The sequence below is a fragment of the Zonotrichia albicollis genome, chromosome 6, assembly GCF_047830755.1.
Source record: "Zonotrichia albicollis isolate bZonAlb1 chromosome 6, bZonAlb1.hap1, whole genome shotgun sequence".
NCBI lineage: Eukaryota > Metazoa > Chordata > Aves > Passeriformes > Passerellidae > Zonotrichia > Zonotrichia albicollis.
The window spans coordinates 7,601,068-7,627,658 of NC_133824.1; the positions used below are offsets into that span (position 1 = coordinate 7,601,068).

Consider the following 26,591-nt stretch of genomic DNA (forward strand, 5'->3'; position numbering starts at 1 on the left):
TGGGGCTGCCTAGGCGATTCACAGACTAACAGCTGCACCAGCAGCACTTATTCAGCGCTCCGGATAAGGCAAACCAATGGCAGCCGAGGGAGACCTGAAATTGTCCCTCCTCAGTGCTGGAGACCTTCCCTCCATGGGGGCAGCAACGCCGCGGGACAGGCATGGGAGAGCATTTTGCTCATCCTCAGTAACCCAGAAGGGGTGGAATGACATTGCTGTCCCACTTTTGGGTTAACACTGTGTTACACTACAAATGTAATACAGTTAAAGAAATAGCACAAGTTTCTTCTGTTAACACCTACAAAATACCTGTTCTGAAAGTATGCTTTTAATAAGCACATAAAATGATGGCTTAGAGACCTCTAAAAAAAAAAAAAACAAAACACCTAAACAAGCAAACCCCAAAATTTAGTAACGAAACATTACTTTGGCATTTTCCCACTTGGATTTCTAACACTCCAAGTCCTTTACAATCACCTACCATACCTTACCTTGCCGTTTCATGACAAATTTTCAGCTGATACAAGTTTGCAACCAGTTTTCCAAATAATCCACAGCTAATTCAGATTCGTCTAAGGGCATCATGATTTCAGTTGTTCACTTCCAACTTTACAATAGCTCCACCCCCCACAAGAAAACTTCAATGCACCAGTCCATTTATTTAATTTTTTAGTCATTGAAATTGAACAAGTAAATCAGTTGCAAGGAAAAATATTCAAATATAAATTTGCTGAAGTACATTCTCCTCACAGAGGACTAACCACGTGCCACAGACCTGTGTGCAAAAGACAGCCTATGAACAATTTTTGGAGCATGGAAGCATACCCTAGGGCAGTGGACTAGTTTCAGAAATTTCAACCCAAAAAGATAATAACCATGAAATGGAGCTCTTGAAAACAGAAGCACTAATTACAGTTGTCCTGTCATAGTTGCACATTGCTAACTCAAAGCCATTACAAAAGCTCTGGTAGGCTTGTCTGATCCATATGACTAACCATAGCAGGGATAAGCCAACATAGCTCTACTGAAGCCACTGGAATCTGTGAGAACCAATAAATCCCTAAATGTGGCTCCAAAAAAGCAACTGCATGTACTTGTCACAAAATCATAGAAGAATAATGGCAGAATTGTTTAAATAAAGACACATAAATACAGGAATAATAGAAGATTACAAAAAGTGTGAATGTCACAGAATGTCAGTTCAACTGTACAAGCATTTCCACCCAACTCTAATTTTTAAAAAGTCTACCATTCAGTACATAGTTGAAAAGTTATAGCAGAACAATAGATTTATAAAGAGAGTTGTACCAGCTTTTAAGTAGAAAATACAAGTTATATCTTCCAGCTTGTATTAGTCTTAGCAAATTTCAATACAGCCTTTGGTTTCAAACCAATACAATGCAAATAACATTACAGTGCTTAATTTAGTATTCATTAGGAGAGGACACTGTACAATTGAGGGAGAAAACGTGAAAACTGGGAGTACCAAAGTACTGTATTATAGAAAGTAAAGCAAAAATACTCTTGAGTATATCCTGTACATCACGTAAATACACATTCAAAATAGTAAACAGGCCTTCCAAGCCTCTCAAACAGTTGCAGTACATATTTATAGCATAGAGAACATAATTTTTAGGAAATGTGTAGCCCATTATTTCTGTGCTTAATCATTTGTGTTTCAGACAATACATTCATATATAAGCAGTTCATCTTGTGTATTATTTGGAGCTTGCTGATTGCCATAGACAAGTACAGATTAATTAACGCTGAGCCTTGCTTTTAACTCAGATACTGCCACTATATAAGCAATGCTCAACTGTTGAAGAACATCTTTCAAGCTACAAAGCTGACAACTTTCAGATTTACGTATAGCAAATCAAGCAGGAATTCCTTGCAGAAGTTTTCCAGTAATTTTTTCATTAATTGGGTAGAGCAAGTAGTTACCTTCTGTTTTAAAAACAAGGCATGAAAATTATCAGTAAGCACACACACAAAGAATTACTACTTATATCTATAACATTCAGTCTCTATTTTTTTAGTTTTGAATACTAAGACTTGGAAAAGAGACCAAGGTTTTTGAACATTGTATGGAGCAACTTACATTCTCATTTACAACAGAAAGTAAAATTAAGAATTTTTTCTGCTATTTATCAAAGTGGCTTTTAATAACATTGAGATATATGCAAAACCATGGTAGCAAAATGTTATATAATATACTTCTTATAACGTATAAATGTTATATAATAGTGTAGTAACATGAAGTAGACTTTAATCCAAGAAATGAGGCTTAAGATGTTTGTAAGGAAGATCTCAGTGCTTCATAGTAAGAATTCCTTCTGGCACTAAATCTTCCTCATGTCTGGGTAAGTCATGACTGACTTTCTTTCTTCAAAGCCTCTAGTCTTTGTAGTAATGCATTTCCAAACACTTCTCGATACGCAGGGCTGAGAGAGTCCAACAAGGAGTAGACAGTTTCATGATATGGAGTTTGCAGTCTATCATCAGTCTGATCAAAGTCATAAGCTACTACCTGCAACAAAGAATTGGGTGGTTAAATTTCTGTGGTGATTATCACCTTGGTACATGTAGCACAACACCTAACCTGTAAGAACAAAAAATACTGAATTTAAATCACAGTCTCTTCTTTCTACTGTGGAGCTTACTGGTTAGACAGTATTTAAGACAATTTCAAATACCTTTTGTCCAAATCTCAGAATGTGTTAGTAAAATACATTGTTTGTAAAGAAGTCTCACATCTACATGTCTGTATAAAAATTAAAAATGGTACAAAAAAAAAATTGTATAGAAGTTGCATTACTGACTTTGGGTACCTGAGAAACCCAAAGCTTGACGTACCTGTAACAAATTACTTATTCTGGCTTCACCATTTTGTGTCTTAAATAAATTCCTGGTTTTTTATTAACTTCTCTTCTAGCTTTGTTGCAAGTAACTAGCTAAAGTTCCCTCTTCTAGAAGAAAACATGTAGATCAGGCTTTCATAAAAGTACAAGAGGAATATGTGTGGTTGTCAGTAAAGTATTTTTCTAGGCACCTTTTGAATATGGTCATTGTTCAAAACAAAGAAGTTTAAGAAATTACAAAAATTGGCTTACCCTAAGTCCCGCTTCAGTGAGCTCCAGACAGTATCTGTTCCTTTCCCTGGTTTCCACATTGATGTATGCCACATCCTCTGCACAGGGAAGGGTTTTTGACACAAACATGTTGCTGACAGCAAACAAAACATCATTTACAACAGCTTCAGCTTCTAGTCTCATATCTTTCACGTCTGTTCCTTCGAAGTCTCTATAATCAGAATCTTCTTCAAACCCTGTATTATTGGCCAACTCCATAGGATTGCAATCAGTCTCCATCCTGCATATAAAAACATTTATTTTAGACTTATTATACCACTGCACTCAATAGATAATAACACAAGAAAACACAAGTTATGTTTTAAACAGACATGTATATATTTTAAACATTGTTCAAAAAGGAAACTATGAGACTCAGTGACTTCCATAACTCATGAAATGAAAACCTAGAGAACTCAAACACAAGATATTCAGAAAAAGTGCTGAAGAAGTTTACATGAACATTTAGAAGTGGTATCAGTATCACCGAGGCTAGTTTTTCTCAGGCAAGTTAACTTGCATTCTGTGGTATAGAACTCTTAAGATTCAGTGGTCATTAATTCTGCCCTTTGCTGATGCAGAATGTAGGAGGAAGACAAGTCATGCCTGGAAGAAGCGAAATCAATAGCTGCAGAAAACAAAAACCTACTGTTGGCGCATATAAGGAAGACTCAGAAAAATCTATGAACTAAATGGGTTATCAGAGACCGTAGGAACTAAAGGCAGCTGTTTGTTACAGTCACTAAAGAATAAAGCTCCTGTTCATCTTTTGCGCACAACTGCCGATACATTTCAGAGACACAGGCTGCTGCTCTTTGCCAGCAACTGGTACCAAAGGGGCAGCCCCAGCGGGGTCGCCGCCGCTCGCGGCTCCGGCAGTGGCCCCGCGGGTACCGGTGTGCCCAGGAGGGCTCAGCCAACACCTGAGGAACCCGCGGGTACCAGGAGGCCTCAGCCGACACCTATGGAACGTGCTGGAGGCAGCAGGGACAGAGAGCCCCTCGCTCGGGACGCTGCCCGAGAGCTCCGCTAGCTGAGCGCTGCTGCCGGGAGTTAATGGGGGCTGCAGTCACCAATCCGCAACGTGCGGGACATTCACCCCACGGGATCCGCCGCTTCCTGCCAAATCCCACTGCCGACACACAAACAAATTCAAAAGACGCTGAAGGCACCAGGGGAGCGGGATACCGAGCTGCGCAGCCTCCTGCTCCCAGCGACCGCACCCCCGCCGCGCCCCGGAGCGCACCCACCAGCGCCGATGGGCGGCCGAGGCGCCGCCGCCCGACCCCGCACGGCTCCAGACGCGCCCGCCGCCCTGCCCCTTCCCGCTCAGCGCACAGCGCCCGCCGCGCTGCTTCGCGGGCCGCTCCCCGGAGAGGCGGCCCCGGCGCCACCGGCTGCACGACGCCTTCCGGGCGCGCCGCACCGCCCCTCCCGCGGCCGCTTCCGCCCCCGCCTGCTCCGCGCGGCGACGCCACTTCCCGCACGTCACGGTGCCGGTGGTCGGCGGGGGGCGCCGGGAGGAAGGGGACGAGCAGCCGTGATTGGCCTGGCCGCCCTCGCCGGCGGCGCGGAGCTGACGGGGAGTGGCTGCCCTCCCGCCGGACCCCGGCCCTTCCCCGCGCAGCGCGGCTGCGGCGGCCCCTCCGCGCCCGAGAAGATGGCGGCGGTGTCCGAGTGAGGATGGAGCTGCCTGTCAGCGCCTCTTCGCCCTAGGGCGGGCAGTGCCGCCCCGCCGGGGCGTGAGGGGCGGCGGCGGTGCCGCCCGGTAGTGCGGAGCCCCCGCCGTAGCCCGCGCCCAGGGGCGAGGCTTGGCCTGGCGGCCCCGCTCAGCTGCTTCGCGCCTCCGCTCTCCGCCGGCCCCGTCCCGCCGCCCGGCCTCGCGGCCCCCGGCGTGCAGCCGCCATGCCGTGGCCTTTCTCGGAGTCCATCAAGAAGAGAGCCTGCAGGTACCTGCTGCAGAGGTACCTGGGCCACTTCTTGCAGGAGAAGCTCAGCCTGGAGCAGCTCAGCCTGGATCTCTACCAGGGCACCGGCTCCTTGACGCAGGTTCCTCTGGATAAGTGGGTAAGAGATGCTGGCGCTTCACCCCCTCGGCTCCTGCGGCGTCTGAGGGACCAGCTGATTCTCTGCCCCCGGCTGCCACCCACTTCATTTTCAATACCCAGCCTCTTCTATGTAAAAAGTTATAACCATAACTAGCATTTAATCCAGGGAACTGTTGTCTGATATGCTAGGAGTAAAGGAAAAAAAAATCTCGGCATTTGTTACAGATACATTTTTCTAGCCACACTTCGATTGTGTAATTTTTAATTATGAGAAAAGAAACAGAAACTGAAAGAAGGCAATAGCTGCTGGTATTTCAGGGAGAACGAGCTAGTGTACCCCAAACTTCTAGAAATCGCTGTCGTTAATGAGTATGTTTACTGACTGCTAGAGATGGTGAAAACAAAGTAATCCCTGTGGTATCTGTGCTTTGTCTTTGTCTTGGAGACGTGTTGGTTCTTAATGATAGTGTTATGCTGAGCTTAGTCTATGTAGTTCTCTAAAGATTGTCCCCTCGTCTTGTAGTGTTGAAAGTACTCGTTGACAAAAAGAAAGCTGATTTTAGCTGGAGTTTGCTCAGCAGGTGGCCTGTCACACTCCAGTCCTGGCATGTTTTTCTATACGTGTGTGTCTCTACACGGGTATTTATATTTCCAGCCTACTCTAGAGACAGACCTTTGGATTACCGTGTTTATAATATTTTGTAAAGGTTCTTGGTTTAATTTCCAACATTACTGCATTCTACCTGTCGGTCGAGTGTGTCTTGAGGAGATTAAGCACTGCAGTGAATCGGTCACTGACTTCCAGGGTAGTGCAGATGATGAGCTAGGTCCTTTGCTTTAATGTTTTCCAAACCACATTTTTATTACAGTATATATTGGTATTAGGCCACGGAGAGTACATTTTAAAATACTTGTCAATATGTGATGTTTTCAGCTAATGGTTTTTAATGTTGTTAGTGTGACAATATATTCAGAAGTGGTAGGGGACAGACGCTTGCAGAAGTGCTCAATGTTACCAGTGTCTGAGTGTGGACTTCCTTTTGTTGTTTGCTTGTTTGTTTCCTTCTTTTCTTTTTTGGCCGTGTCTGCAGCTTGTTTTCAGTGGCAGGCTTGCAGTGAGGCTTTAATTGAATTGTTATGCCCTCTAGTGGGTATCGAGCTCCTTTGGCGAGTCAAAATGATATTATTTAAAATGTAAAATACTTAGTAACAAAGCAGTTAGGGGTCGGTACTAAGTGAAGTGTGCATAACGTATACACAGTGATTAAATCAATATACTGTAATGCTTAGGTGATCTTCCCCATTTGTGGATCAGCATTTTTTTGTTCCACTTGTAAACAATTACATGTTTGAGGCTCTCTGCACGTGACTCTCATGTATGACAGATTGCAAAAGCAGATGTCACGGAAGTACTACAGCTCTCTTTTCCCCCGAGTCATTGTAACCTTGTTCTCAATGAATCACCAGGATGACTGTATTTTTGCATGGCATTTATTTTTGCAGACACTTCTGTTCATCCCAGCACTGTAGATACTTTAGCCAACATTATATGTGTTTATTTGTACAGATATGTAGGAATTCATTGGACTATTAATGGAATGCCTATGCCTTTTGGGGTGTGGACTGTTCAAAAGAATCAAAATGGAATGGATGATGTTTGTGGTTGAATTTTAGTATACATTAAATACTACTTTTGCAGACTGTTGGTCAATAATGTGGAAACAAGTCCTGATGTGAAGGCTGTGCTTCAGTTCTAAAATTTCACTTGGAATGCTCTAATTACTTCCTTCTAGGAACAGCTGGCCTATTTATGAAGCAATTTAGCTCAAGAGTGCTTCAGTTTCTTTTGCTTTTAGATAGTAAATTTCTATTTTAAAATAATAAGCAGTATACTAATATATACTTACTTTTTATGTGCATGGGTAGCAAAAAGACATCTCAGTCAGATTTGTTCAAAATATGGTAGCTAGCTTACTTCCTGCTGTAGCAAATTATTTGTAAATTCATTCAAGTAATTTCAGTCAACATATGGTATTTTAAAATACAGTTTTCATTTCTAATAATTATTTTTGCTTTATCTTATGCTATTGCCACATGTATAATTCTTAAATATAGGTTCAAATATGAGCTTTTTGAGCTTTTATATTATTTATTTTATAAAATTTTAATATCACTGAATTTTAGTTGATTATTTGATTCCTAAATAATTTCCAATAGGACTATTCAGGTTCTGTTTCTTTAAAATTTGTCATTTTCTGCTGCCTGAGTGGACTTTGGAACAGAAACTAGAAAAGCTGAACTTGCAAGGCAAACAAAATTCTAAAGGCAAGGTTATTGAGAGCAACAAGTTAATGTGATGGGAAAGTTGCATCTGGAGATATAAGAATAAAGAAATTATCTTTTCAGAAATTTACATTTTTAAAATTATTCTAAATAATTGGAATATAGTTTTAAATACCATTAAAATGGCAAAGAACTTTTAAATCCTTGTTTTTTTCAAAACTTAGGATGTTGAATTTAAGCATTTTCTTAGGTAAAAATCAGTAGCCTTGTTCAAAACTCAGCAAGGTCAAAACCACACTTTCTCTTGCCAGTTAAAGATTATGTCTTATTATTGCAACCACTGCCTTTAGTAGGGTCTTGTTTACATTAGAAAGTTGCACTCTCTGGATTTGATATGTGAATAAGATTGGGATTTGCCTCATTAAAGCCTAGCTACTTCTTGTCTAAGAACTTAAGTTTTAACTACATTTTAAAATCAAACCACAAGCAGGAACTCACTTTTTTATTAGCCTAAGTGTAAAGAATATGTTTAATGAGTATGGATGTAATGAAACCTTTATAGAGCAATAGGAGAGTCTTCTGAGAATTGTGGAAAACTTGAAAATCCTAAATTACTGTGTTAGAGTGACTTGAATGTAGCAGTGTTTATAATGCCACTATAAAAATATGATGTAGAAATGGCAAGTATGTTACACAGCAAGAGGGGATTGTTTGGGTCCACTCTCACATTGAAAATGAACTTTACATTGCAGTTACATGCTATGAAATACTCCTGTCATAGAAACTGAGTACTTTTGGTGCTTTTATTGTCAGCCTGTTTTCAGTTTTCTTCAAGTACTGCCAAATAAAGAGCAGATTAACTTTTGTTAGTGTTCTGATATTTATAAGAGTAAGTTAGCAGCCTTTTTTTGTATAGTACAAAAATACAGACTATACAGCCACCACAGAGCCATTCTGAAGGCTAGGCAGAGTGAAATTGCAATGAAATTGATGTAGTTGGAACTGTCAATTTTTTTTGTCTGAGTATAACTAATTTTCTAGTAGTGTCAAAGTGTTTTTATTTGTTAGATGCAAAACCATGGATGTGATTTAAAAAAAAAGTTATGATTTTTAATTTCTATTTTATTGTTTTCTAGTGTCTTAATGAGATCCTGGAGTCTGCTGATGCACCTCTGGAAGTCACAGATGGATTTATCCAATCAATTTCTTTATCTGTCCCGTGGGGGTCGTTGCTGCAGGATAACTGTGCATTGGAAGTAAAAGGATTAGAGATGGTCTTCAGGCCAAGACCAAGGCTTGGTAGGCTTATTTTTTTTGATTTTAGGAAAGGAGAGTCTTTTCAGTTTTTCAGAGTAAAAAGTCTACCCTTGCTTTAGTTAATTCTTGGTCTTATTTAAATTGTCATTTAGCTTCCATACATTAATGATTGAGAGTTATAAAAAAAGAAACTCTCAGGTGTTTGTCAGTTGGTTGTCAACTCAATTAGTTGTTGCTCTGTTCAATAATTTTAAATGCTTATAATATTCCTACTAGTGTATGTCTTCCAAGCTGTTTCAGACCTATAGAAATGGAAGTGTGGGCAGGAGTTTTTGCAGTTTTTGGGAGGTGTTTGTGCAGTTCTGTGAGGCAGTGTTGGTAGCTGGCTGTTGGGTGGCAGCAGGACAAACATCATGGTGTAACATTGGGGGGGTAGGGAGGTTCTGTCTTTGTCTCCTTCAGGCTAAAGGATGCATCTTCTTGGATGTTTAGAGAACAAAAAGTGCAATTTAATTGCCATGACAGTGTGAAATAATGACTTCTGAGTACTCTAAATACATACTAACTTTGATTATAGTGCTGAGGGTTGTCTGAGTTCTTCCAGCTTGTCTGTATCCACGTGCTTGTTACTGATCTAGTTTAGATTGTCCTAGTGATAGATTTTTACTGATCATCAAGCTTCAATAAATTCTGTAGAACACATAGTTCATTTTTAGTTGTGAAAATTGTTTGAATGTCTGAAGGACTTTAATTTGGTTTCCTTCTTGTAGTGTAGAGAAGGTGGAACAAAACATTTTTTAAACATAAGAAGAAGAAAAAAAAAAGTGTAAAACCTATTTCTTATCTTTTGCTAGTTACCTTAAATGAATTACTTGCTTACATGTACTCTACATTTAATCTGTAGTTGTTTAATTGGAATTATGTTTTGAGCTGTGTTACTTTCTGATGCAAGATTATTGCTTTGAAGGAATGGTAGTGTTAGGGAGAAACCTCTATTTCTTCACCTGCATCAGTTAGTTCTCTGTGATGTACAGTGCTTTATAATAGACCAAATAGTGTAGAGAAAACCCCATGGTGTTGGTTTTGTCACACATCCATAGCCATGTGGAGGTTTCCAGACCTGAATGCTTAACTGAAATGTTTTAACACAGCTTGTATTTGGGCTAGTTTTATTTGTGTCTGCCTGTACTAGAATGTGATAGTTGAATTTGATTTGCTTTTCTAATCCGTAGTTTTATAGTATTTGCTCACAATGGCCTTGGCATTAGCTGGTAGGAATGCTTTGTCAATTAAATTAATCTGGCTGATGAAAAACTTGTTCAACTTAATACATGCTGTGCTCTTGGATTTTATTATGTTTTGCTTACTATGTCAGGTCTGTGTTAGGCATTTAAAACATGTTTTAATGTGCTAAGATAACATTTTAAACCTTGCTTAAGGTTTAAAATGCAGTGTTGTCCATGCAGGATATGTTTCAAGAGGAATAAGAAACTTTGAAATAATTCTTAAAAGTTTGACTTAACTTAATTTTGCCAATTATGCCTACAAAAACATACCAATATAGTAGAAGAATTCTAGAAATTATTTAATTGCTTAAATTAGTTAAACCACTGCTGAAAATTGATTACACTGTTGATTACCTGATTTCTTGTTTATACTGAGTTTTCAAATACTAGAATCTTACCAGTGCAGTCTAACAAATTGCATTAATTTTAAAGTCATAAAGTCTATAATGAGAGATTATAACTAGATTTGTTTCAAAGTATAACTTCTTACTAAGCTGTTGAAACTTTTCTGGATGTGCCAAATATATTGGTGTGTTTTGTCTTTATAGTTTCATGAAGTCCATGCTTAATTTATTAGGACTTATTTTACTCCACAGCATCTGGTTCTGAGCCTATGTATTGGTCAAGTTTTATGACCAGTAGTATGCAGCTTGCAAAAGAGTGTCTTAGCCAAAAATTGACAGATGAACAAGGAGAAGGGTCCCAGCCTTTTGAAGGACTTGAGAAATTTGCAGAAACTATTGAAACAGGTATGAATCAATTACTGAGATTTGAATTAACATCTAAGATTTAATTGGTTTATGTTGTGTGTCAGTTTTACAAAATGGCATTTCAGCTGCCATAACTTACGTGATTGATTTTCACTTGTTAGCATTGCTTGTAAAATCTAAAGAGGAATGCTGGACAAGTGATCTTGATTTTGAAGTGGGGGAAAAAGCCCCATTTACTTCCTGAAGTATTTGTGTACTTCCTTCAGTGGACAGATTGAACTCTGTCTCAGGGCAAGTTGGTGTTTTGTTTCACCAGAATAAATCCAGCTAAATCTATGCCTGAGGGATTGATGACATGTCTTAGTTTTGGAAATGGCTGTGTAATTCATCAATTGCTAATAATGATATTGTTGAAAGAGAAATGGAAAAAGTTTCTTCCGCTGTGTTTGTGCAGAGCTGACCTGTTATGTTGTATGACTCTCCATAATCGCACCATGTTGATAGAAATACTTCAGAAACTTTTTCTTTTGTTGGAGATGGTTTTCCTAAGTGCACAAAACTAAGGGCTTATGACCACATTATGTGGTGGAGAACTTTGTGCAGAAATGTCTGAGTTAAGGGAAATGTTTAAAGTCCCATCTGGAGATGGAATTCCTCAGCCCAGGCAGCGTGCTGCTGCAGCAATGCTTAATAGTTCAGATATGGTGCCCAATGAAGATTTTACTTCCCTTGAGGATCATCCACACTGAGCTACAGGAAAACTCGGTTTGAACTGTCACTTGCTGAAATGAGAGCAGTTGTATGCTGTGGACTTACATATTGGTCATTTAATAGGAGTTTATATTGTCTCTTGAAGTCTTGTTGCCTAGTTAAACTCAATTGATAATTTCCTCAGAAATAAATACTGAGAGCTTAAAATCAAAGACCACTTAATATGGTTACAAAAGTAATAATTCAGTAACTTGACATAATAGTCTACATTGTAATTTTTTGTTTTGTCTTTTAAGTTCTAAGAAGAGTGAAAGTTACCTTTTTGGATACTGTGTTACGAATAGAACACGTGCCAGAAAACTCTAAAAGTGGAACTGCACTTGAAATCAGAGTTGAAAGGTAATTTTTTTTTATTAAATTTTTTTTAATATGTGGATTTTTTTTCCTAAGGGACTTCTTGCCATTTCCTGTAGCATACATTTTACTCATACACACAATTCTTAGTATATAGTTAGACACTTGCTCTTGAGCACCTCTTTGTAAAGCTGGTGAGCATTGTCTTCACTCAGATTCCACTTAGCATGTTTCTGCTAAAATTATTTAGCCATCAAATTAGAAGAATTCTTTTTTTCCCAATACACATTTTCATCAACTTCTACAGTTAATGAATAACATTTATCAGACATTCTATGGCCAGTGTATGTTGTTGGCTGGTCAGGCACAATTAGAAAGGGAACTGACCCCTTTGAGTAAGACACTTTAAATCTTTTTAGAAAAAAAGATACAGTCCTGAAAAAAAATCTCAAAACCCTAAAAGAATTTAGGTTCTATGTGAGCTTTCAAAAGAGCCCATGTGAATTCTGTAATTACTTTGAACATGAATACTGTGTGTGTTCTCAATATAGATTATTTTCAACCTATGGGAGAGTGTAGTCATACTTTCTTGCAAAGTATTGAGATTAGCATCAAATAAAACTGATGCTTACCAAGGATTGCTAATGAAATATATTTAGTTTTAAGCATTTATAAGCTTCAGATTAGTGTGTTCTCTGGAGTATCTTCCCATTTCTGGTGGTGTCCCATAGAAAAGTTAAGATTTCCACCCATTCCCGGAGAGTATTGGGGTTTCATTTCATGACAGTGGACAGCATGTAAAAATGTGAAGAGAGAGACCATGTACAAACTGAAAGGTTAAAAGGCACAAGGAGAAGTAACAATTTTCATGCATCCACTGTCTTAATTTCCTTTCTTTTGCCTCCCAGAACTATGTACTGTGATGAAACTGCAGATGAGTGCTCTGGAATTAATGTTCATCAGCCCACAGCTTTTGCTCACAAATTGCTGCAGCTCTCAGGTGTCTCTTTCTTCTGGGATGAGTTTCCTGCATCAGCAAAGTCCTCCCCAGTGTGTTCAGCTACTCAGCTGGTAAAAATAAATACATGATATAAAGATGTAAACCCATGAAAGAATATATTGTTATGCTATTAGATTAATTCTGAAGGATTGTACTAAAATCTATATTTGGGAAGTTTTATATCAGTTCCTGTTGATTTTGAGGAGAGGCAAGGAAATGGACTTTAGTAGAGTCCATTTCTGGAGTAGAAATGGAGGAAATTAGAAATTTGAGTAGAAATTAGGATGTATTGTACTAGAATCTGGTTGCAACTTTAAGAACTAGAAATTGAAGATCCCTGCAATTCACTATTCTGTGGAAACTTGCTCTTCTTTCAAAGGCCTCATGCTTCACATTCTATGTGCCTTGTTTTTTCAGTTATCAGTACGTGTTTGTAAAGCCTTTGTCAAATTTATATTTTGTAATGTGATTTTTTGTGTTGTAAGCTTATTTGAAATGCTTGTGTTTTGTGTTTTTTCCTAAGAAATGGGATACATTCTTATTCCTTTATCTGTAACTTTTTAAGGCAACTGAACCAAAGCTTTCACCTAGCTGGAATCCAAAAATCATTTATGAGCCACATCCACAACTAACAAGAAACTTGCCAGAAATTACCCCTTCTGACCCTGTACAGATCTGTAAGCTGATTGGTAGAATGGAGTTAAGCCTAACATTAAAACAAAATGAAGTACTTCCTGGAGCCAAGGTTAGTCATGTTTTCCTGGTGTTTAACTAAATGAGTAGTTTTGTCTTTTTTTTTTTTTTTCTAGTACATATGAAAAAGGTGTAATATTCTCAGGGGAACAGAATTGCCACTGTTTTCATGTTGATTCTTTATGTTCTAACCTAATAAATATGTGTAAAAAAGACCTCTTCATGGTGGTCAGATGAGTCAGGACACACTGACATCTCTTAAATGAGAATTCCTGTATGTTAGAGAGGGACTCTATTTAAGTGTTTAAAAACCAAGTAGACATGGTAGTGAGTATATAAGTAAAGCTGTGAAATATATTCTCCTTCTCTCCAGTTTTTAAATTGGCTGTTGACCTGTTTTGTATAGCCTACCATATTTTATAGAAAGCATAAAGTTTCTACTGCTGTAGAGAAGGATTTTTTTCATGTCCAGCAATTTCTCATCAATCTTTAACTGTTCTTATTTATTTAGTTAAGAGTCCTTGAAAAGTAAAATAACATTTCCTTGATGTGAAATAGAGAAATGCTTCCAATTTTAAAAGTATTAATATACAAAACAGAAGACCTTCATTGTTTTAAGGTCTATTTCAAAAGGTGCTTACTTGAATATCTCATAATTAGTAAGTGAAACTAACTTTATTTTTTATTACTTTGGGAATTATTAAAAAAAATAGCAGATTAATGAATTATTGATTTTTCTTTTTCTGTTGAGATTGAGTATTTCTTTTAAGCTGATAGTGACACATCTGCATTTATCCTGCCAAGCTCCAGGTTGGAAGAAACGCAAAATGATGTTTCTAGTTGTTTTATAAAAGATACTGGTGTAATGACTGTATTCTTTCCACCATAAAAATCTATTATCCAAATAACTGATTCAAAGTAATGTAAAGAAAAATTCCTTCAGGTTTCTTGACAGCATTTTTTCGTTTTCTTTTTAGTTGGATGTAGATGGACAAATAGATTCTGTACATCTGTTTCTGTCACCAAGGCAGGTTCATCTTCTATTGGACATGGTAGCAGCTATTGCTGGACCAGGCAAGTATTACTAGGAACAAAAAAAAAAAATTTTGCAAGATAAAAATGTTTCTTCAGTTGAAAAAAAATTGTGTTGGTACATTATTATGAGTTTTTTTCTGATGTTAGTAAAATGCTTTGTAGCTGCTGTGAGTTAGGACTATGATTAATTTTTTTGTCTTTAATTGTAAATTGTACATCTAATAATGAAACAAACCAGCAAATAAGAGTTGACACATGACTATATAATGATACAAGAAATGGGGAAGTTCTAGGTGGAGAAAACCCAGAGACTGAACAAATTCTGATTCTTGCAGCTTTTGTTTTGCAAGAGGAATTTAGCTTCTCTATCCTGTGTTTTAGTGTCAGGCACAGAAAATATAGAACAGGCTGTAATTGAGTTTTTCTGCATTTGTGAAGAACTAAAAACGGTGTTTCAATTACTGCAGTAGAAGTATGAGAGTGCTCATCTATTTTATATAGCAACACTTGTTGGGGTAAATAATCTTTTTGAAAGATATGTCATATTCTGGGTGGGTGCTTAATATTCTTCTGATACTGATCTACTTGTTTTATTGGATGTGCTCATTGTTTTTGGACAACTGGAGAAGTATTACATACAGTTTCCCATGTGTGTCATCTTCAAACCTGAAACTTTATTTTTTATAATAATTTTTATATTTATTAATATAACTTAATTCCTTAATAGTAAAACCCTTAAGAGGTTGTGGCCTTAGTCCCTAAAGCTGACTGAGAAGAGAAATGTATGCATCTTATATGCCATCACACTGCATATATAACCTTGAAATGTTTTCATCGGATATGAAGTTAATGAATCCTAGGAGAAAGTAATCTGTTCTGAACAAATAAAACCTTCAAACCAACAAAGTGCACAAGTACACACATCTGATATATAACTACAAATGCAAATATATACACCAATAATTCATTTTCAGGTTAATTTTTGAATTTTATTAGGGATACAGGAAATTACACTAGGATTTCTGTCCTGTTTTTGAATTCAGAGAGTTTGAGCAGGATAGAATTGTCCAATAAAGATCGGAAGAACCGGCCCATGCAGCAGGAGGACGAGTATCGCATTCAGATGGAGCTGAAACGTTATTTGAGGAAAGAGTCTTTGTCTGCAGGAGCATCATCTGAACAAAGCTTCTATGAGACAGAGAGTGCCAGAACGCCTTCTAGTCGTGGCAAGTATAAAAGATGATGCAAAATAGCAAATAACCTGGTGTTAAGATTGTTTAAATTGACTGTTCATCTTTTAATCTTACCAATTTATGTATTAGAATAAGTTTGACTTGAAGTAATGATATGCCATTAATGGTAAAGTTCAGTAAAAAATTAACTAGTTTAGGTATCAGGCTGGACTTGATTCAGTATTTCCTTAAAATTGTTCAGTTTATGTTAATGTGAAGCATGCTAAAAACACATACAGCATGACATCTTTTCAAATGTGTGGTTGAGGAAATTACATCTAGAGTAATAGTTGTATTTATCTCATTTTATGTGAATACTTTTTTGCTAATTATTTTTAATGTGAAATATTTTGATTTGTCAAAAGGAGAATGTATCAATTTATAGAAGTTATATCAACTTGAATATGAAAATGAGGTATTTAACTGTTCTGATATTCATGTGGTTTTTTTGTAATTTGATTTTTATTTAATCTCACTCCATTGACACTACTAGTCTCGTGTCAAGAAAACTTGGGACTTCTGTAAATGATGTGTTTAGCTGGTTATTCTGTCTAGCAGTTAGATTTCTAGACTTAAAAATACATTTCTATTACAAATAAAGGATTTTTTTAAAATTAGTAAATAACTCTTAATTATCTGTGGTTCTCTACTAGAGGAAGAAGTTTTCTTCTCAATGGCTGAAATGGACATGTCCCACAGTCTTTCCTCCCTTCCACCTCTTGGAGATCCTCCAACCATGGATCTAGACTTGTCTTTAACCAGTACATACACAACTACACCAGCAGGATCTCCATTGAGCACTACAGTGGTATAGTATTAACTGCATTTGGAATCTTTTAGAAATTAACACTTCTGCCTGAAACTGTTGCATAATTGCTGCATTCTTTGCAATGTCAGGAGCTGTTGCAAAATTCTAGAACAATTGAAATGTTTAGAGCTGATAGTATTCCTTCTATGCAATGGAAATGGTATTGGAATTATTCACGTTTATTTGGCTAAACCAGGAAATGTGTTTTCAAATGCCTTGAAGCTTATATAGAATGCTTCATGATTTATTTTCTTTTTAATTACTGCATGTGTACTACCTGGTTTCCTTTTGAAATAGACTACACAGGCAATGTCGTACGAAATTGTAGTATTAAATTTTTCCTCAGACAGTATAGGAACTGTGCTGTTGTTATCACTATCTTTCCCAAATCTGTTGTGTACCTAATGTTTTCTGTAATGAAAACCATGGAGAGTAGTTGTAGAACTAGAAAAATACATGCTCATGAGGAATGTAACTTTAGCCTTAAAAACCTGTGGAATTAAAAAGCATATCTTGAAATAAAGCATATCTGCATTGATAAGTTGAGCACTAATTCTCCATGAAATGGCATGGTGTTGATTGTTTATGCATGTTGGAGTGTTTTGGTAATTTACCTCATTATCTATGTTTGATTTAATGTCTAACAACTCTTTGCAAATTTAAGGTCATATATATTTTTTGTTATAGCTGCAACCAACTTGGGGTGATTTTCTTGATCGTAACAAACAAGAATTACAGCCTCCAAGAGGTTCCTCACTAACAGCCAATATGGTTCACCAGACTTCCATAAGAAGGACATGTAAGTAACAACAGATAGATAGTTTTGCCTAGATAATTATGAAAATGAATTGTTATGCAGCAACTTGGTAAAAAGAAATGAAAATCAAAAGTAAGATGATTTTATAAATGTGTTATTGCTGAAAAATTACGTGAACTTAATTTTGTATTTCAGCTATTCCATCCAGATCTGTTTCTGTGGATGAATCCAGACCTGAGCTACTTTTTAGACTGGCAGTTGGAACTTTCTCAGTGTCTGTACTTCATATTGACCCTTTACCCCCACCTGAAAGTTCACTGAACCTTAACCCATTGACACCAATGGCTCGGGATTTCTTTGCCCGAATAGAAAAGATTGAGCCAGTTAAGTTTTCAACAGAAGATTTTCTGTCCTTCCGAGAAGTATTTGCAGAAGCTTGTTCTCATGATCACCTTAGGTATAACTTTGCTTATTAATAAATATAAGTAACAAAAATATATTTTAATTAAATTTGAATAAAGTAAGTTTATTACCATAGGAATTGTGTCACTTAATATTTGAATTGCATTAGTCTTCTTTATTATTTTCAAAATAGTCTTGAATTTTGACATCTGTTGTCCAAGACATCTTTTTTAAAAAAGTTGAAACAGAAAAAGAAAGGAGAATAAATATGAAAATCACCTAGCTTTTTAATAGATTAGTTAAATTAGGTACGGTTTCTATGACAGAAGCCTAGAGTGTCAAGAATAATTAAGTAAATATCTCTAGAAATAGCTGTGTTTTACAGAACTATTGTTATTCCAATGTAGTGATTGCTACTTTAAAGAGCTTAGGGTTTTACTTAGTGCAAAATATGATATCAGTAGGGCTAAAGCCTAAGTGAGAACAAGATAATAAAGTCAGGCAACAGTCTCTTTTTTTGCAGAAATTTTTACCATCCCAGTACAGTGTATGAAGTAAAATATTTAAGGGTATATATATATATATTTTCTTACCTTATGTATGTAATTTAGACTTTGTGAGACATTTGACTTCTTCATTGTCTAAGGATGTTAGTTTTATATGAACTGCACCTCAGGATAGATGCCTAAAATGTTCTTTACAAATTTCTCTATGCTGACCATTGTTGATTATGTAACATGAGCTTCATTGTCTTTGTTGCTAAATCTGTTACAATTAGATATTTTCATATATTTGGAGAAATTATGATGTTTTAATGATTTAAAAATGATTGTAGTGATCCTTTTTTTTGCCTATTTAAGTTTTGACTTTTCATAATTATTATTGATTTATGCTACTTTTACTAATTATTAATTTTAATAATCCAGGTTTATAGGTACTGGCATCAAAGTGTCTTATGAGCAAAGACAAAGGACTGCCTCACGAAGCTTTAGTACTGACTTATCCATTGGTGAGATGGAATTCCTGGAATGCCTTTTTTCTACTGACTCTCATTCCATGCAGCCTCACTATACAGAGGTATGTTAAAAACAAAGAGAGTTCTATAAAAAAGAAACGTTAATTATATAACTGAGAATGGTAGATTTTAAAAAGGTTGTAATTAAAATGTCTCTTAATGTTTTTTAATTTTTTGAATATGTTACAGTTTTAAGATTACAATTTACATTTTAATTCTGAGCTCAAATAGTGAACCAACTTCTGTCATACCTGACAGGAACAGCACCAAGTAGCCAAACTTTGTTAGTTACTTCTTAAATATGCTTAATGTGGTTTGGGTATTAGTTTTTGGAAAACACTTACTCTAAGCAATGGAGTTGAGCAATGCAAAGGTTTCTTGTGGTGGTGATTATTCTTCCAGCTCGTTAGTGGTCAGAGATATCCAGTAAGGTAGCTGAATATGTGGATTGAGTAAACAGTTGAGCTGGGGCCCTGTTCACTGTCTTCTGTGTAGGGTTACCTGTCTGTTCTAGCTAAAATGTCATAATGTGGCAACTCATTCTAATTTATTAAACATTTTTAATTTTTTTTTTTCCTGAAGCTGCTGACATTTCATTCTGAAGAAAGAAATGATTCTCATTCTATGCCATGCCTTCAGCTGCATTATAAGCATTTAGATAATAGAGGACCTCAGGTAAGGTGGGAGATGTAAATGACTAAGTTTCTGTACAATAACCTTTGTCTAATTTGGTTCATTTGAACAGAAAATTGACTGTAAAACAGAGAGTTCTTAACTCCTACTTATTATAATTTGTTTCACTGTATTGTGTTGAAGATTTTAGTGCTTTTTCTCTTTCTTTTCAGGGTAGTCAAGGGAGACTCAGCTCTGTTCCACAGAAAGCAGAGTTACAAATAAAGTTAAGTCCAGTGTTTTGTGAGCTGGATATTAGTATTGTAGACAGATTAAATTCCTTACTTCAACCCCAGAAGCTAACTACAGTGGAGATGATGGCATCTCACATGTATGCTTCTTACAATAAGCACATAAGTCTGGTAAGTTTAAAGTGAAGTTGCTTAATAAACTTGCTGGGTTTTTTTGCAGGAGGAAGTCAGGGTGACAGTAAGCCTGGGACTGCTAGTTCTGATTGATTTGTGGTGGCTGAAGTGCTTTTTTTTTAGTGTGAGAGGTTTTTTTTGTTTGGTAGGTTGAGTGGACTTAGTTTGGTTTTTCCCAACTTCTGACACAGATGCATTTTGCATTCAGTGATTGTGTGCTTGAAAACAGACCAAAAGACAGTGGTAGATGGTTCACAAATTGCATAAATTCTCAGCTTCTTGAAGCAAGGAGAACCGGGCAAAAAAGAATAATCTTGACTGACTTCTCATCCCTAATGTGTCCCATCATGCTCTCCAGCAGCTGATATAAAGTGTTGCTAACAATTCCACTTCTATGTTAAAATCTTTAATTGCCACAATCAGCCCAGTTGTCTCTGTGGTGTATTACCTGCTTTTGGGGTAGGTGACAGAGAGAATGGGGGGCATATGCATTGCATTCTAGTGTTCTGGGACCAACAGAAAGAAATTGAAGCTTATTTGCCTTGGTTTGGGTTATCACAATAGCATTAAAACTTAAAGATTTTTCTTAAAATACTTGAGGAATGATTACCTGCATTTAACTGATTTTCTACGCAACAACAAAAATCTTCATGTAATTTTATTGCTGCATTTACTGATTATGGAAAAATCAGCTTTCAAAATGATTTAAGAGACTCCTAAAATTGTAAAACATCAATTATTTCTGTAAATATAATTGTCTTGCAAGTTTGATTCCTCTCAATGATCAGCAAAAGGGTGAGGGTATGAAGGACCTGAAAGGGACAGGAGCTGGACACCCTGACTTCCTAAAGGGACAAATACACGTGATAGTAATTCCTACTTTTTCAACAGCAGCAGTATTTAAACAAGTGTCTAAGACATGGTATTTCCTAACTGCAGCTGAATATTGTTTGGTACTTTCATTATCTAATTTTAGAGGAAAAATAATTGCAAAAATAGCAAGTTTTTTTAAAGATTGCTAATCTCTGCAAAAACTTGACTTCTAAGTAGAATCTTCATGATACCTATAATAGAAAAATATCCTAATAACAAGCGCAGTTGGTCTTGATGTGTTTTTTCTGTGATACACAAATAATATTTTTCATTTTCAGATATTACATCATCAAAAGCTTTCCCCATAGTCACTTTTAATGCTATTTTCTCTGATTCAGAGGGGTTTTTATTCACTCTGGTTTGTGTTTTGTTTTTTGTTGTTTGGTTCTTTTAGCATAAAGCATTTGCTGAAGTTTTTCTGGATGATTCACATACTCCTGCAAACTGTAGAGTTTCAGTTCAAGTCACTGCCCCAGCATTAAAACTCTCTGTTCGCTTCCCAATACCTGATCTACGGTCAGATCAGGAAAGAGGACCATGGTTCAAGAAATCACTTCAGAAGGAGATCCTTCATCTTGAATTTACAGATTTGGAATTTAAAACTGAATTTATAGGAGGGTCAACTCCAGAACAAGTTAAATTAGAGCTTACCTTTAAAGAGCTAACTGGTAAGAATGTTAATACTGTATTCAGGAGTCATTTTTTATTTTTCTAGGTACTGTGTAGTTGAGAGAGAGGTCCTCTCATATGGAGTAACCCAGGGAGTGTCTTTTCACCTGAATTTTGGAGTAGATATGATATCTCTACTGTAATTTTGTGTTTTGTACTAAATACCAATGTAAGTCCAAACAATACTACCATGAGGAGAGGCTGTGTGTCCAGTTTGGGGCTCCTCAGTAAAAGATAGACAAGGAGCTCCTGCAGAGGGTCCAATGGAGACCTCAAAGCTAATGAGGGGTCTGGAGCATCTTTAATATGATGAGAGGCTGCAGGAGCTGGGCCTGTCAGTCTGGAAAAGACTGAGAGAGAAATCTCATACGTATGTGAATATCTCAAAGACAGGTGTCAAGAGGATGGTGCCAGAGTCTTCAGTGGTGCCCAGAGACAGGACAAGGAGCAATGGCCATAAACTGAAACACAAGAAGTTTCACATTAACATGAGGAAGAACTTCTGTACATTGAGGGTGGCTGAGCACTGGAACAGGTGCCCAGGGAGATTGTGGAGTCTCCCAGGCCCACCTTGGACACACTCCTGTGTAACCTGCCCCTAGGTGACCCTGCCTTGGCAGAAGGGTTGGGCTAGATAACAGCCAGAGGTCCTTTTCAACCCTAAAAGTGCTGTGATGCCAAGATTGATTCCCAAAATAACTATCATTGAAAAAGTTTAATAATTTTATGCCTCTAATATCTTTCAAAGTAATAAATCTATGAGACTGATTTATATTTGCAATCTTCTCTGCTGTCTCATTTTGTATATTTAATCAAAGCTGTGATAAAGTAGTGATGCTATAAAAGTAAATGCTGGTATCTATGCATTAGAAGTGTCTGATTTTCCAACTACTGCTACCTAAAAATAACTTTTGTTTCTAAAAGTAAATATTAATTTTTTGGAAGAAGAGATGACAAAATCTGCCTAAGTAGCTTAGTAAGTAGCATTGGCTAGTTATTCTTGTTTGACTCAATTTGAGGAGTGAGTGGCTGACCTGAATTAGCAGTTGTCATTCATCTGTTAATTTCTAAAAAATCTCTTTCTATTCAGGTTCATTTGAAGAAGATAATGCAGAAACACCAGTAAAATTTTTTCAGGTGTCAGGTGGCACAGATGGAGAGATAACATCATCATCAGACAATTTTGACTGGCCTCGGTAAAATAAATTTTCATGTTTTTAATGTGGATTGATTAAATTTTTATGAAGAACTGTTGTTTTTCTAATTTTAATCCAGAATGCTTGTGTGGTAAAAGATTAAAAATAATTTGTGAAGAAAGAGCGTGTAACTATTAAAAAGACTTCAAGAATTTATAAAAAAACATGGAACTTCTAAATTTATAATAATGCAATATGGTTTTTATAGTACAACTTCTGTATGGACTTAAGTAAATTTCACTGAAAGTTAGGTAAATGATTAGAGACTTGAAACTTTTTCCCATTTTTTTTACTTTACCTTTTCTCCTGCATTCATGACTGAATACCAAACCACCCATCCTAGTTGAATTTTGCCTCAAAATAATATAAGGCATAAGAATAGTAAGAGTAATTACATTGTGACTGAATTATTGCAGCTTATATCACATGCAAGGCAATACAGTGCTTCAGACTTACTGAAGACAAGGGACCTGACTGCTGAAGCATGTAATAAGATATTTAAAGAGGCAGTTTTAGATTTGCTACAGAATTTGCCGTGTACGTTGTTTGCCACAAAATTCAGTGGCTTTCTGACTGTAAGTTTATGGGGACATTTTTTCTTTTATAATGGCACAAATAAAATGTTCTATAACGTGTTTACATGTACGAAGCTACACAATTCAGTAGAGAATTTTTAATAGCTGTTAATGTTCTAGTGAAACAAGTTTTATTTTGAGAGAGTGCTCGATTTTTCTTGGGTCATCTATATGATCACCTAATGGAGTTGAACAAAGCAGACACTTAACATTTTCTTTCACCTGATGGTACCACATCCCTTTGTGTGTGTAAGTTAGTTTTTTTCTTAGTAGTATTGATTTGGGTAATAAAATATGTTATTATCTAATTAAAAGTCCCTGGAATTTTGAGTTGTTTAGTCTATGTGTATTTAAAGGCAAGCCAGTAGAACTAGTGGACATGTGACAGAGCATGAATATAAACATTTTAAGCATCTCTAATTGCTTATTCTGCTTAACTTCTCCAATGTCAGGATTGTATTGAAAATAAACCCTCTGGCTGTGCACTCTATTCTGGAAAGGATAGCAGCTGAGGAGGAAGAAGGTGATAATAACTTTCAAGAGGAAGAAGAAGGAGGGTCTCATTCTTTGAAGGATGTCTGTGATATTAGAAGACCAGAGCCTTCTCCGTTTTCTTCTCGTAGGGTTATGTTTGAAAATGAAGAGGTACTATAACATTTTGTTATTGCTTTGTGCTTATGATAGAGAAAATGGATACTGTCTCACTACTTTACATGCAACTTCTGGCTTCCACTTTTGGTTTTGTTTTGGGATTTTTGTTTTTTTAGTTGTGTTTTTTTTTCTTAAACGTAATTATTTTCTTTTTTTTTTCAGATGGTGATGCCCGGAGATATCGTTGAAATGACTGAGTTTCAGGATAAAACAATTAGCAATTCTCATTATGTACTGGAACTCACGTTACCAAACATTCACTTAACACTACCAAACAAAAGCTTTTATGAAAAACTGTACAACAGGCAAGTATAATTGTTTTGCTTGGTTATCATGACCTGTACTCTCAGTTCTGTCTCACTTTTGATAAAAGCAATTGTCTAAGCATGTATAGCAGGAACTCATTTGTACAGCTTATTTAAAAACACAAAGTGCTATATAAATATTTTTCTGAGTTAACATGACACCATTGTGTCATGCACCTGATCAGTGCTATGGCAGCTGACTGCTAAAAAGTGTTTGGCAGATTTTGTGAACAAAGGGTGAAGCTAAATAGTCTTTGGCTCTCAGTGAACACTTTGTTCAGATCTCTGTGCAGTGTTTCATTTTGCTCTAATCTTTCTGATTTCTTCTTTAAACCGATTATTATACTTCAGAAACTTGCACTCAATTTTACTCTTCCCATCTAAAAATCTAGAACTTGCAAGGCAGTTAGAAAATAAAAACCTAATCCAGTTTTGTAAGGCTCACAAAGGTTTATGAAAATGTAGAGAAAGCAAGCCAGATTTATAGATGGGTATCTGTTAGTTTTCTGTCTGAAAACCAGCAAAATACTACTAGATTGTTACTATGCTGTGCAAATATGCAAGAGAGATTGTGATCTATTTTAGTCTCTGATAGACATTACTTCCAGTATTTTCACTTCCAAAGTGACAAAGCAGAACCTTCCACTGAATATTTTGTTGGAATACTTCTCTACTGAATGTCTTTACCCTGACAGACACACTCACTTGAAATCAAAAGAATGAATGTTTCCTGCAACGTAGTTGAAAATTGATGTGATCAAAATAGGGGTTTCTCGACTCCCCCTTCTACCTACTGAGCAAATATATATCCACTTATAGAGTCTTTTGTGTCTCTATCACATGTTAGACTTTGATATGTGCATACCATAATCATGTGCATACCATAATTACAGAAGAGAAGTTACTTCCATTTTTTTATTGCTTTTACTCATGAATATATTATTGTTTTGTGCTCGTGAACTTTATTTTCTCTGTTTATGGAATCTGGAATCTCTATATAAAGTCTGCAAAGGAATTATGCTTGGCTGACCTAATACAAAATGGAAATATAGTCATATATTTTGTGTAATGATAATGTATTTCTTCCTAGGATCAGCAATGATTTATTGTTGTGGGAGCCCACAGCTCCATCTCCTGTAGAAACATTTGAAAACCTTTCTTATGGTGTTGGACTATCTGTGGCCAGCCAACTCATCAACACTTTCAGTAAAGACAGCTTCAGTCAATTTAAATCTGCAGTTCATTATGGTAATACACTTAATATATTATCTAGAACTATAGTGCTTTAGAAGTGTAATTAGCTGAAGTGATTAAGATGTTAGTGGAAAGATTTTGTAAACTTATGGGAAAACATAAACCAAGAAATAAAGAAAAGGTAGATTCCTGTTTAATTGGGTAAAATAAGTGTGAAATTGAATTGCATTGCCAATGGAGAAACCGTGGCCTAGAGAATGAGTTGTACTTCATTTTGTCTATTAGATGATGAAAGTGGATCTGAGGAAGAAACACTACAGTATTATTCCACTGTTGATCCAAACTATCGTTCACGCAGAAGGAAAAAGCTTGACTCACAGAATAAGAACTCACAGAGTTTTCTGTCTGTTCTGCTAAATGTGACACATGGATTAGTGTCAATATTCACAGATGTAAAGGTAAGGCACTGGGGCTAGAACAAGTTTTTTGTTGTTTTGACCATGGGTGGCCCCTTCATGCTGTAGTACTTATCTGAAAGGAGATGGTGTTTTTAACAGTAATTCTGTAATCTTTATACTACTATAACTAGGCAGTAATGCAACACAGTATTTTGCAAATTCTATGTACTTTGCTTCATGTGAGAATAACTGAAATGCAAGCCAGAAAACGTATTAATAGCAAGTGTTGTGGTAGTTTAGACTGCCTAAATGCAGCAAACTGTCAGCAAACAATAATTTTATCATTTCTCTTCCTTCAGCAGGATGATGGAAATACACTGGAAGGAAAATATGGTGAATTTTGGTTTGAGTTCAACAGTGGTTCCCTTTTCAGTGTGACTAAATATGAAGGCTTTGAGGACAGACACTACGTTTGTCTCCATTCTAGCAGCCTGAATTTATATCATCAAGGTAGGGATGGGTTTGAGGTGGCTTTGGGGCTAAATTTGAAATTAACTAAGCTTGAAGCTTTTTAGGAAAAGGCTGTATTTTTTTCTCTTTTTTCTCATAGTGTGTCATTTGGCACAATGAATATAATTTATTGGTAATGTTTCTAAATGCTACAGTAATGCAACTTCATTATAATTATCTTTAGTTAAAGTTTAGTTCCAACTTTCCTGACAACTGCTGGTAGTTACAGATACTGTGATCCTTTGGCAAATTAGCTGTACAGCCTATTCTTTACTATGAAAATGCACTCTTCCTACATGTTACTGGTTGTTTCATTGAAAAAACTACAGGTTACCAGTGGCTGCTGTGTTTTTCCTCAGTAGCTAGTTGTCATCCACAGGTGAAGAATTTTGGCTGTGTAGTTTGTCTATGTCTGGTAACCCCCATGTAGTGAAACCTTTCAAGGTTTCCCCCTCAGATGC

At 36.6% G+C, this 26,591-nt stretch overlaps 2 protein-coding genes across 6 annotated transcripts in view; one reads left to right on the plus strand and one right to left on the minus strand.

Moving 5' to 3' along the window:
• Positions 1 to 639: 639 nt before the first annotated feature.
• Positions 640 to 5,224, minus strand: GSKIP (GSK3B interacting protein). 3 transcript variants are annotated; one of them, XM_005483194.4, is made up of 3 exons: positions 5,085 to 5,224; positions 3,114 to 3,372; positions 640 to 2,530 (listed from the first exon to the last, which is right to left on the minus strand). In XM_005483194.4, exons 2-3 carry the CDS (start codon positions 3,369 to 3,371, stop codon positions 2,369 to 2,371), a joined length of 420 nt encoding a protein of 139 aa, XP_005483251.1. In that variant the 5' UTR covers position 3,372; positions 5,085 to 5,224; the 3' UTR covers positions 640 to 2,368. The 3 variants fall into 3 exon arrangements, with proteins under 3 accessions (XP_005483251.1, XP_074398499.1, XP_074398500.1); XM_074542398.1 differs by having other exon boundaries at positions 5,100 to 5,123; XM_074542399.1 differs by lacking the exon at positions 5,085 to 5,224 and adding an exon at positions 4,382 to 4,516.
• Positions 5,037 to 26,591, plus strand: part of ATG2B (autophagy related 2B) — a 44,825-nt gene continuing 23,270 nt past the window's right edge. Inside the window, exons 1-21 of one of the 3 annotated variants that reach the window (XM_074542390.1) lie at positions 5,037 to 5,198; positions 8,599 to 8,761; positions 10,602 to 10,754; positions 11,723 to 11,825; positions 12,689 to 12,851; positions 13,346 to 13,525; positions 14,451 to 14,551; positions 15,556 to 15,734; positions 16,394 to 16,548; positions 17,236 to 17,347; positions 17,501 to 17,762; positions 18,634 to 18,784; positions 19,305 to 19,397; positions 19,568 to 19,756; positions 21,027 to 21,300; positions 22,392 to 22,497; positions 23,525 to 23,717; positions 23,886 to 24,028; positions 25,119 to 25,276; positions 25,508 to 25,680; positions 25,980 to 26,130. In XM_074542390.1, the coding sequence (XP_074398491.1) occupies positions 5,037 to 5,198; positions 8,599 to 8,761; positions 10,602 to 10,754; positions 11,723 to 11,825; positions 12,689 to 12,851; positions 13,346 to 13,525; positions 14,451 to 14,551; positions 15,556 to 15,734; positions 16,394 to 16,548; positions 17,236 to 17,347; positions 17,501 to 17,762; positions 18,634 to 18,784; positions 19,305 to 19,397; positions 19,568 to 19,756; positions 21,027 to 21,300; positions 22,392 to 22,497; positions 23,525 to 23,717; positions 23,886 to 24,028; positions 25,119 to 25,276; positions 25,508 to 25,680; positions 25,980 to 26,130 (3,364 nt within the window). Of the gene's footprint in view, positions 5,199 to 8,598; positions 8,762 to 10,601; positions 10,755 to 11,722; positions 11,826 to 12,688; positions 12,852 to 13,345; positions 13,526 to 14,450; positions 14,552 to 15,529; positions 15,735 to 16,393; positions 16,549 to 17,235; positions 17,348 to 17,500; positions 17,763 to 18,633; positions 18,785 to 19,304; positions 19,398 to 19,567; positions 19,757 to 21,026; positions 21,301 to 22,391; positions 22,498 to 23,524; positions 23,718 to 23,885; positions 24,029 to 25,118; positions 25,277 to 25,507; positions 25,681 to 25,979; positions 26,131 to 26,591 lie in introns of those variants that run through there. The other 2 variants (XM_074542389.1, XM_026791230.2) reach the window with 2 other exon arrangements.

What these genes read in the sequence shown, in the direction of transcription:
- GSKIP (XM_005483194.4), bottom strand. Translation starts at nt 3,371, where the DNA reads ATGGAGACTGATTGCAATCCTATGGAGTTGGCCAATAATACAGGGTTT. An exon ending in TCACTGAAGCGGGACTTAGG is followed by an intron (nt 2,531 to 3,113) that starts GTAAGCCAATTT and finishes TCTTTGTTGCAG; the next exon opens with GTAGTAGCTTATGACTTTGA.